The 12548-nt window shown below is 31.4% G+C and overlaps 1 protein-coding gene across 12 annotated transcripts in view; it reads right to left on the bottom strand.

Moving 5' to 3' along the window:
• Positions 1 to 12548, bottom strand: part of LOC124273374 (zinc finger protein rotund-like) — a 229285-nt gene that overhangs the window by 81501 nt on the left and 135236 nt on the right. For 7 of the 12 annotated variants that reach the window (XM_046708614.1, XM_046708616.1, XM_046708624.1 and 4 more), the window contains one exon: positions 2515 to 2541. The exons of the other annotated variants lie outside the window; for them this stretch is intronic. In XM_046708614.1, coding sequence (XP_046564570.1) covers positions 2515 to 2541 — 27 coding nt within the window. The remainder of the gene's footprint in view (positions 1 to 2514; positions 2542 to 12548) is intronic. 12 annotated transcript variants of the gene reach the window in all.

Below are 12548 nucleotides of genomic sequence, written 5' to 3' on the forward strand. Positions count from 1 at the left end.
ACAATAATCCCTTGTCACAAGTTGGTATTATTAGTAAATATTGACAATAATCCCATGTCACAAGCTGGTATTATTGGTGAATATTGACAATAATCCCTTGTCAGACACTGGTATTATTGGTAAATATTGACAATAATCCCTTGTCACAAGTTGGTATTATTAGTAAATACTGACAATAATCCCTTGTCAGAAGCTGGTATTATTGGTGAATACTGACAATAATCCCTTGTCACATGTTGGTATTATTAGTAAATATTGACAATAATCCCTTGCCACAAGCTGGTATTATTAGTAAATATTGACAATAATCCCTTGCCACAAGCTGGTATTATTGGTAAATATTGACAATAATCTCTTGTCAGAAGCTGGTATTATTGGTAAATATTGACATTTACCAATAATACTGTTCTTCTTGAAATATGGAATATCTACAATCCACTAAAAACTGTAAAACACTAAATACACGTATTGCATAGAAAAATGTGCAGACAGTGCTACCACACCTTGGATTCATAATGAGACGACATATATAACACAGTAACATCAGACAAAATCCTGAAATTGTTCTACACATGTTCTATATACCAAAAACTACCAACCATAACCACTATCCATATTCACCACCATGCATGCAAGGATGTGGTCATCCTCAGTAAATATTAATTTAGAGTTGTTAATGAATCATATCGCCCCCAAAATAATAGCTGTCAAAATATAGTCACATTTATGTAACACACTTGATGTGAGAATATTTAGTTATAATATTTACTGTTGCTTCATGAAGAACATGTGATTAATGTATTTACTGAAGCTTCAAGATGGACATTTGGTCAATCATTATATTTACTGTTTGCTTCAAAAGATATATTGGCCAGCTGGCCTAATGAAATCATACCCATGGTGTAATCTTTCTTCATACATTAACAGTAATAGCAGAAAATCCATGACTTTACAATGCACTTAAGGAGACTTACATAGACAAGGACAATGATATCATTGAACTGGTACCACACAAACAATATATTTTACAATGCACTTTGTGATACTGACAGCAACAAGAAGTTGATAACAATTTAACACAGCAATGAAGATGTGTGAAGACAAATTCAGTTGTAAAAATACACTGACAACATTCTCTTGATACCTTGATACCACACCTTAAACCACCCAACACAAAGCATGCAACATTGAAGTTTTCAAATATGTTTAACTTCTTTCAAACACTGGGACAAACTTTATTTTATTTACAACCCAAAGAAGCTTCTAAATGATACTGTTTCATTTTATGAAACATTTTATAAAACCATTCTCAATGTTCTGGGTTATTCTTAATGACATGTACATTTATTAATTTACTAATTTTGTCATACTGTTGAACATGATAACAGCCTAATAGATAAATAATATCTAAATTAGAGAAGACTACATACTGGAACTGTTTTTAATGTTACTGCAGTTCTTTTAATTAAACCAGACCACAAAGCAGGTAAGAAACATGCATATTAACATAAGCATAATTAGGTTGTATGAGCTAATTCTCTATAATTTGATATTGCATTACTTTGGCTTTGATGGCCATCGACATGAAAGAATACCATAGTTTAAGTATTCACTTATCAAGATGGAGAATTAGCACTGAAGTCATTACATTCATCTTTTGGGCAACTAGTCTACAAAAAAGAACCTATATTAATAGCTAATGGGGTATTTTAAATGAAACAATCTTTGGAATTACTTTTACCACTAAAACAGAAATTAGGAAAATTTGAAAATGATCAAGAAACATCAAAGTTTCCTACAAAGGGTCAATAGCAGAAAACCATTAAAGGACCATGCCAAAACAATTTCTTAGATCTGTTAAAAAACATATTTTGGTTGGGTTGCAAAAAACACTGACAGAAGGAAAAATCAAATCCATACAGTTATGAAGATGGTGACTTCAAAAAATTGCAAGTGAATGTATGAAATATATTCAAAATTTCCATTGTCAACTCATAAAAGAAACTTGATAAAAAAATCTACAAAGAAACAGATTTTGCATTAAGCAGTCTATAAAAGCATGTGTGCTTTCAGAAATATGAGCTCTGCAAATGCCAAATGCTTTTGATTTTCATAAATATTGCGTGAAAGATTTTTAATGCTTCACGTTTGAAGAAATTTTACTTTTATCAAAATACTTTGTATTTGAAAGAAAATATTTTATACGAAAAGGGTATTAAAGTGTAATTTATGCTCAGATAAAATAAAAAGCATATAAGCTGTAAAGATTTTGTCTTAGAGAAATGTAAGCAAAGACAGAATGATCAGAAATTCATTAGAAATAATGCATCATTTAATTGTTGTAAGTCAGTGACATTTTATGTTGAAAGAAGCCTCTTGCATAGTATCACCAATTTGTCGCCTCATATGTTAGTAGTGATATTTGTCTGTTTATGTATAGGTTTATCCAAGGATGGTGAAGAAAGCATTAAAACCAGTGAACAACCGAAATGAAAAGTAGCACATTTGACTTACCCATGTAGCCTGTGTCCCACATGGTACCTTCAAAATACAACATCATACATGAAAACCAACGCTAAAATATACTCTACGATCATAAGGTATTCTGAAACAGATATGTCAGCATCCATATCAGCTTTGTTTAATGTTCTGTTTCAGCATTCATGCTGACTTCACTGTGTTTACATGTTGTGCCTTTTGTAGCAATACAACACCTGAAGGTGTAGCAATACAACACTTGAAGGTGTGACTTCAACAAAACATTTTCCTCAGATTTTGAAGAATGTTGACTGATATACTTTCATAAATCTTGTCACAACTTATTACAGCTGCATCACAAATGATGAGACGTTGAACATTCAGCAGCAAATATGGCTCAGATGAAGATGCTCACATCCTCTTACAACTAATATGAAGAAATATTCCTTGATTAATACACTTGTTTGAAGAAATGCATTATTCTAAACATGAGTTTTGAAATCCTCAAATAACAAGAATGACCACAGAAACAAGTTCTATACAAAACACATCTGTCTACCTTGAAACTGCAATCTGATAAAGGTCACAGATAACAATATATAGTTGGAAGGATAGTAAAGTCAAAATGAGTAAAGACTCTTGACACCACAACACATATGTAATAGAAGTTCAATAAGCATCACCCTTACAATATTAAGTTTGGTTTATGTCCTTTCGTTAATGTTCATAGTCATGGTGGGATTGAACTCAGAACTTAACTGTAACAAGCAACCACCTCACCAACAGGTCACCACTGACACAACTTGATGATATGTATATCGCAGTCTGTAGGAGGTACTGTAAACATTATAGTCAAGTCATGCCCTTCTTTCCAAAGATACCACCATATCATTCTTCCCAGAGTGATATTCTAACCACCAATGTCTGTAACATATACCCCTTAATAGTAGAGATGGATAAAATAAACTCAAATTCACATCCATACAGGAATGACTTTGCTTTCTACAACTTTTTTTATTACAAAAAGAATAAGTGAAGTAAAATTGAATTTTGTCAAAATCATTTGAACATCTCCCCTGAGTGAAATCATAGACAAGCAGCAAATGTAAACTTGAATAGCAGAGCAATTGGGACTTATGAAGAAATTACATAAGTTAAAAAACTCCTTAATGCTAATGTTTTCTAAAATGCAAATCTTCACTGTTAATGCCAGGAACATAAACATATTCTGAAGATTTCAACAAAGAAATGGCTCCATAATGAGAGACCAAGGTATATTTGACAGATCTCCATAACAGCAATTTGTACCTTACATCCATTTCATAAAAAGAAAACAAGAATAACTACTACTTTTCTGTGAGTTAAATGAAATGGATTATCATATGTATGGATACACAAATATCCAACCAATCCACATAAGTAGAAATAGTTGTGCTGCAGTTGTATCAGTTTTCGTGTCATCCAAGGGGAACACAATACAGATACCTCATCCGACCTGTCAAATGTGTCACATATTTACAATAACCCGTAAACAAACAGTTGAGACATTATTGAGTTTGAACTACATTCATGTTCAATTCTTCATCATTGAACAGACATTACATTTGGTCATTCTACTTCACCCTTGATCATTAGCACACAAGAGACCTGAGTAAATTCTTGTTGATATTACTTTCTGATAATTTGACCCGAGTTTGAAAGATTGTATTTTTTCTTGCAATTACAATTTCAGATTGGCCTTCCCATGTGGGCAGCTCAATTAGTTGAAACGTGGGATCTTGTGCCTCATTAATTATGTATATTAGCCTTTAGGGGGCAGATTTGGTGCCAACCAGATGAAAAGACCTTCACCTTCAAGAAATGACCTAAAGATGTGTGATTTGAAATGATGTCAGGATGCAATGGAGCCTTCTCTGAATACTGCAGTAAATAGTCTTGTATACTTGCATGATTTGATAGTAGAATTCTTCTTGAAATTCTTCTTTGATTGGCATTCTAGAAGTTGGGTAGATGAAGGATGAGGACTATTTTTATGGATATACAACTTCTTTATTCTGTATAGACGACGTTTCGACATAGATTCTAATGTCGTTGTCAAGCAAGTGATACATAAGAAGTAATTTTGAGTGTGTTAGCTTAAGGACTGCAAATTGTACATGCTAGATCATTGAGAAAGGTGTTAATGACACATGATATTTCTTTAAAACAATATACTGTTCAATCAAACTATATATCACTATTGTTTTTCTTACACATACAATACCAACAGTAACAATGATCTCTATCTGCCTTTATCTATATTTGTCTCAGTTTTTCAATAACAACTGACAAAGAAGGCATATGAATTTTTACAATGAAAATACTGTACAATCCATTAATAAATTTCTAAGAATTTGAAACCATGATCATATGTGTTGCTTTATCTGTATATAATCATCGCACATTTCATAAGAAAAGCTTGTACACCTTGAACAGGACAAATGGAATGATGATTCTTCCATGTATTTTCTTGTGCATTACCAGAGTCTACACTTCCTGTGATGACATCTGATCATCATCCCTACATCCGGTTAGATCATGAATGAATCATGTCACAAAATATCATTATCACTTGTTAAAAATAAGATGAAATGATTTCATTCCGTGATAAATTTTGTTAATCAGTTTCTTTTATTAGATTTGTCCTTGAAAATTGGAAAGTATGGAAAGAAATATATAGTTGATTATACATCACACAATCAAACTTGTGTGCGAGTACAGTTAACTGTTCATACTGTTCTGAACCTTCAGCACTTCAGTGATTAAGCTGTAGTTTGACTAGGAAGTCATTCCATGACAACGTCTCCACAACTATTATATATTCAATAATTGAACTTGAAAATTCTCCAATGGTTGTTGAGATGTTCTGAGGGTGGAAATCTCTTTTATGATTATCAGGATGTTCCATTACATTTTGGGGCGGTGGGGTAGCCTAGTGGTTAAAGTGTTGGCTCGTCATGCCGAAGACCCGGGTTCGAATCCCCACAAGGGTACAATGTGTGAAGCCCATTTCTGGTGTTACCCGCCGTGATGTTGCTGGAATATTGCTAAAAGCGGCGTAAAACCAAACTGAGTCAGTCAGTCAGTCCATTACATTTTCTAAAGCAAAAGGAATAGTTCTTTGAAATGTTGTCCATTGGCCGAGTAATATGTTAATAATGAGTTGATGACAGGATCTTCAGATGGTCTACGTTATGGGTATGTTTGTAATAGGTAGCTAAATATGTACTATGTTATTGGTGTTTTTCATAATAACTTTATATGTTCTATGTTATTAGTGTGTTTCTAATAGTAACTTCACATGTTCTATGTAGTAGTGTGTTTCTAATAGTAACTTCACATGTTCTATGTTAGTAGTGTGTTTCTAATAGTAACTTCACATGTTCTATGTTAGTAGTGTGTTTCTAATAGTAACTTCACATGTTCTATGTTAGTAGTGTGTTTCTGATAGTAACTTCACATGTTCTATGTTAGTAGTGTGTTTCTGATAGTAACTTCACATGTTCTATGTAGTAGTGTGTTTCTAATAGTAACTTCACATGTTCTATGTTAGTAGTGTGTTTCTAATAGTAACTTCACATGTTCTATGTTAGTAGTGTGTTTCTGATAGTAACTTCACATGTTCTATGTTATTAGTGTGTTTCTAATAGTAACTTCACATGTTCTATGTTAGTAGTGTGTTTCTAATAGTAACTTCACATGTTCTATGTAGTAGTGTGTTTCTAATAGTAACTTCACATGTTCTATGTTAGTAGTGTGTTTCTAATAGTAACTTCACATGTTCTATGTTAGTAGTGTGTTTCTAATAGTAACTTCACATGTTCTATGTAGTAGTGTGTTTCTAATAGTAACTTCACATGTTCTATGTTAGTAGTGTGTTTCTAATAGTAACTTCACATGTTCTATGTTAGTAGTGTGTTTCTAATAGTAACTTCACATGTTCTATGTTAGTAGTGTGTTTCTGATAGTAACTTCACATGTTCTATGTTATTAGTGTGTTTCTAATAGTAACTTCACATGTTCTATGTTAGTAGTGTGTTTCTAATAGTAACTTCACATGTTCTATGTAGTAGTGTGTTTCTAATAGTAACTTCACATGTTCTATGTTAGTAGTGTGTTTCTAATAGTAACTTCACATGTTCTATGTTAGTAGTGTGTTTCTAATAGTAACTTCACATGTTCTATGTAGTAGTGTGTTTCTAATAGTAACTTCACATGTTCTATGTTATTAGTGTGTTTCTAATAGTAACTTCACATGTTCTATGTTAGTAGTGTGTTTCTGATAGTAACTTCACATGTTCTATGTTAGTAGTGTGTTTCTAATAGTAACTCACATGTCTCTATGTAGTAGTGTGTTTCTAATAGTAACTTCACATGTTCTATGTTATTAGTGTGTTTCTAATAGTAACTTCACATGTTCTATGTTATTAGTGTGTTTCTAATAGTAACTTCACATGTTCTATGTAGTAGTGTGTTTCTAATAGTAACTTCACATGTTCTATGTTATTAGTGTGTTTCTAATAGTAACTTCACATGTTCTATGTTATTAGTGTGTTTCTAATAGTAACTTCACATGTTCTATGTAGTAGTGTGTTTCTAATAGTAACTTCACATGTTCTATGTAGTAGTGTGTTTCTAATAGTAACTTCACATGTTCTATGTTATTAGTGTGTTTCTAATAGTAACTTCACATGTTCTATGTTAGTAGTGTGTTTCTGATAGTAACTTCACATGTTCTATGTTAGTAGTGTGTTTCTAATAGTAACTTCACATGTTCTATGTAGTAGTGTGTTTCTAATAGTAACTTCACATGTTCTATGTAGTAGTGTGTTTCTAATAGTAACTTCACATGTTCTATGTAGTAGTGTGTTTCTAATAGTAACTTCACATGTTCTATGTTATTAGTGTGTTTCTAATAGTAACTTCACATGTTCTATGTTAGTAGTGTGTTTCTAATAGTAACTTCACATGTTCTATGTAGTAGTGTGTTTCTAATAGTAACTTCACATGTTCTATGTTAGTAGTGTGTTTCTAATAGTAACTTCACATGTTCTATGTTAGTAGTGTGTTTCTAATAGTAACTTCACATGTTCTATGTAGTAGTGTGTTTCTAATAGTAACTTCACATGTTCTATGTTAGTAGTGTGTTTCTAATAGTAACTTCACATGTTCTATGTAGTAGTGTGTTTCTAATAGTAACTTCACATGTTCTATGTTATTAGTGTGTTTCTAATAGTAACTTCACATGTTCTATGTTATTAGTGTGTTTCTAATAGTAACTTCACATGTTCTATGTAGTAGTGTGTTTCTAATAGTAACTTCACATGTTCTATGTTATTAGTGTGTTTCTAATAGTAACTTCACATGTTCTATGTTAGTAGTGTGTTTCTAATAGTAACTTCACATGTTCTATGTTATTAGTGTGTTTCTAATAGTAACTTCACATGTTCTATGTTATTAGTGTGTTTCTAATAGTAACTTCACATGTTCTATGTTATTAGTGTGTTTCTAATAGTAACTTCACATGTTCTATGTAGTAGTGTGTTTCTAATAGTAACTTCACATGTTCTATGTTATTAGTGTGTTTCTAATAGTAACTTCACATGTTCTATGTTAGTAGTGTGTTTCTAATAGTAACTTCACATGTTCTATGTTAGTAGTGTGTTTCTAATAGTAACTTCACATGTTCTATGTTAGTAGTGTGTTTCTAATAGTAACTTCACATGTTCTATGTTAGTAGTGTGTTTCTAATAGTAACTTCACATGTTCTATGTTAGTAGTGTGTTTCTGATAGTAACTTCACATGTTCTATGTTAGTAGTGTGTTTCTAATAGTAACTTCACATGTTCTATGTTATTAGTGTGTTTCTAATAGTATCTTAACATGTGCCAAGTTATTAGTGTGTTTCTGATAGTATAGTATATAGATGTTCTACAATGCTGTCACTGGCATTGTTTGCTAGCCATCTTGATTTGTTGGTTTTACCAGTACTCCTTATTGTTGACATAAATGTGATTAGATTTACAGACTCTCACAAACATTAATGTATATTTAGTAAAAAATGGCCAAGCACAACAAGTAAGAAAAAAAGCATTTTCTAAACCATATGGCTGTTGTTGCAAGTTGATGAGATATAAGAATCTTTATCTAAAAAGGTTTGAAAACATGCCATACCTGGTAATGTTTTTACAGATGTCAGATTTTGTTATTTCACTTATTTTTTCACATACAAAGTTGACCTAACAGTGTAATTGTCAATAACTACTGCTGGCAGAAGTGGAGTCTCAACATTTGAAGAAAAAAAACTCTTTGAATCTAAAGAGTCCAGGTTTTCAGTGTCAAATGATGATGTTTATCATGTTTAAGATGTTCATGATAATAATAGAGGGCAGTGGGTAGCCCAGTGGTCTAAGCAACAGCTTGCTACTCCTAAGATACAGGTTCAGTTTTCCACACATGATATGATGCATAAAATCTGACTCATTCTCTACTTCAGTAATAATTTTTACATAAAATATTAATTCTTATTACACCTACAGAAATTGCCAAGTTATTAACTTTACAGAAAACAATGTTATAAATTTATTTTTCACTGACAAAGTTAGTGAATAATAGAAACTTCAACATATATTACCAATAAGAGTCATGGCAAGATGTTCTAATCATTAACAAAAATGTTACAATGTTCTATAAATATTGCATTGTGAAATGTATTCACTCGGAAAATGTCATATGAGATTTATCAGATTCATTGTTAATAATAAACTTTGGTGCTTATTAAAATATTTTTATTATTAAAATATCCTTAATAACTCATATAGCAATTATAAAAGAAATGATAAGAATACAGCTCCCCATCTGTATTATGCCGATGGATGTTTTATCCTTCACATATAAATATGATCTCCTTTATAATTATATATCTAATTTTGTCATATTTGAATTTTTTGGGAAACACTCAGTTGGTATCCTAAGCACTGTTTCTTGAAAATTAGCAATGGCTGAACACAGTATGAACATTCCCCTGAATGAATTTTTGTAATGAAAATACATATCATGCATTCAGTTTGGTTACATATTTATAAGTCAGTATTAACAAACCAAATAGATTAATGTGAATTCTACTTTTTTTATGGCTTTATTCTGTCAAAATATTTTATCTGAAAAGCCAATTAGCATAAATGTTGAATACATTAACAGCATCTGGGCTCTCAAGTTTCATGGAAATAGTTAAGTTGTTGTTTGTGTGTGTGATAGGCAAACAAGGTGTTACCACAGGACCAATTTAGGCCCCTACTGTTGCCCATATATAATAAACTTAGTAACCTAAGATAATGAACAGCGACATTAATTGCAGGAAAGTGTAACAAAAAGTAGCCTATGAAATGAGTGGAGTTTAAATTTATTGTTTTTGTGCGGTGAAGTCAATACTATCAGTAGCTTTAGGTTTTTAAAAACTCTATAATGAAGTGTTTTTGTTTGAATAAACATAAGGATGACTTATGTCCACTGGTGTGTTACCATTATGAATCAATAATGGACAAGGGTAAATACTGTACCAAAATTCTGGAAGTATTTGTGTTAACTTTTTATTTTAATTACAAAATATAAATATTTTGTTAACAAAACATATATATATAGGGTTAACGATTGTCTGTACGATCCATGTCTCCGTTTATTTTATGAAAACTGTTTTTATGTATTTGTATATGTGGTATATTTGTCACAGTAATGAAGTTGTTTTTTATCATCTGACATGTCAACCCATTCTTTTGCTTGTGTTGTTGCATATATCTTAACAGAAAAATAATAATCATTGCTATAGAAAGCAAGTATAGCATCATCAATAAGTTCATTTGTATTCTTGTACTTTTGCAGCTGATTCTGCCATTTGGAGGGTAGCTGATATAAAATACCTTTGCATTTATTATTTTATAATTTTTTAAATTTTTGTAAAGAAAATATTAATTTTGATTTGAGAAATATCAATAAGAAGATACAATGCTAACAAAGACAAGTTAGTAGACATTAAAAATATTTCATGGTGAGAAAATTCATTTTGGCACGCATCCCTAAAGTTTGTATGTTGACACCAAACTAAAATGTATTATTAATCAATATGTCAATGTTTTGACTCCCTTACACAAACCAAGTACAGGCATCTTAGTTTTACTTCATAAAGATGAAAAGCAAAACACTTTGCATAAGTCTGTTTAAAGTCAGTGAACATTTCCAAAAGAATAATTCACAGAAGGTTTCTACTACACCTACATTCATGGCAAGCAATATGTTCACCACAATCACCTTGAAAAACTGAATTTAATGAGAATCATATCACAATTTGATAAAGAATAACATTAATTTTCAAAAATTTAGTTTACACTATTTAGTTTTATTTCAGCAATGTATTAAACAGACAAATATCAATCTTTGTTTAAAGAATACAAGAAATAAGTTGAAATTATATCTAATAAAAAGGGCATGGTTTATTTGGGTGCAAAGAATAACAGTTAATCATAGATATGTTTAGCGACAATCTGTCAAGTATACTGCCATACAATGAGTAATGATAATATGCCTCCTGACACATGGAGGACATGTATAGTCGAACTTTGGTTATTATTCTTGTACTAAAACAAAGGTTTTTCTAAAATAATCTCAATGTATTATTCATTTGAAACACTGTTTGTAAAGGAATGTTTAAGAAATACTTCAATTCCTCAAGTGGATATCATCAGTATTCACGTACAACCAATTAATGAATTTTTGGGATGTATGTGTAAAACATATTCATCACACAAATTAGGTTTAAGTTCATGTTTTGAGAAAATGTTTTAAATACGTGACATTGATTTTCCACATAGAGTTATTAGTTTTCTTTGAATGATGTGCTTACACTTTTTTCTATAACATAGTTAGAAACTTTTTTGTAGAAAGATACATATACCTACAGAAACCTTTATGGAGTTGTGCAAATATATCTTAGTTGCAATAGAAAAATAAGATCATCCAGAATCCCTATAGTGTCAGAATTTCATGACAAATCAGTCCTACCAACTCAAAATAGCCTTGAAAGTAGAAACAATATACAAAGACAGCCAACAGAGGTCCCACATTCAAGACATTGTACTGACAATGATCAAACAAACTAGACAGCTATTCTTAACCACAGCTTCCAATAGTTCCATCCTTCAAATCCTCACACTGAACTAACAACATATAAAATCCCAAGAATATGGACAAATATCTAAAACCACTATTATTGCTATATAAAACTGCTAGATAAACCACAATTACTGCTATATAGGACTACTACATAAACCACAATTACTGCTATATAAGACTACTACATAAACCACAATTACTCCTATATAGGACTGCTAGATAAACCACAATTACAGCTATATAGGACTTTAGTGTGAACTTGTACCTAGAAACCTGTTGCAAGAAAGATTTTAACACTCTATGTTTAAAAACATTTAGAGAATAACACTTCACCTTGGCTACAGAGACTAGTATGTTTCTACATAGTGATCTACAATACCATTAAGTTAGGACAAAACATTTAATGTTAACTGTGGGCAGTTTTTGTAACTCAACAGCAATACAGTAATTTCAGTATTATTCATCAGTGGGTGAATGTGAAGCAGGGGACACAGGTTTCTTCATCACTCAGATTGCCAACATCCTGACATAACATAATATCCTCACATTAAAAAACAGTTTTAAAAGAACACATAGCTATCACATATATCTCTTGCTAATACCTACATACACCAGTTATTACTGAAAGAATTTGCCTGCTCTCATGGTTCTGAAACATCACTGCACAATAATGATCATTTTTATATTAAACATGACATTTTTATTTCATGATCGGTCTATTCCTGTGACAATGGTATATAAATTCTGCTGCCTTCAAGAAGTAGTTACAAAAATGCCCCTTACACAGAACATCACAAATACATCTACACAGTCTAACTATTACTCCAGCGGAAAATAAAACATATGTCACCGTATGAACATTCTGC

This window comes from Haliotis rubra, unplaced genomic scaffold, assembly GCF_003918875.1.
Source record: "Haliotis rubra isolate DU_JTF1 unplaced genomic scaffold, ASM391887v1 Scf18, whole genome shotgun sequence".
NCBI classification, from domain to species: Eukaryota; Metazoa; Mollusca; class Gastropoda; order Lepetellida; family Haliotidae; genus Haliotis; species Haliotis rubra.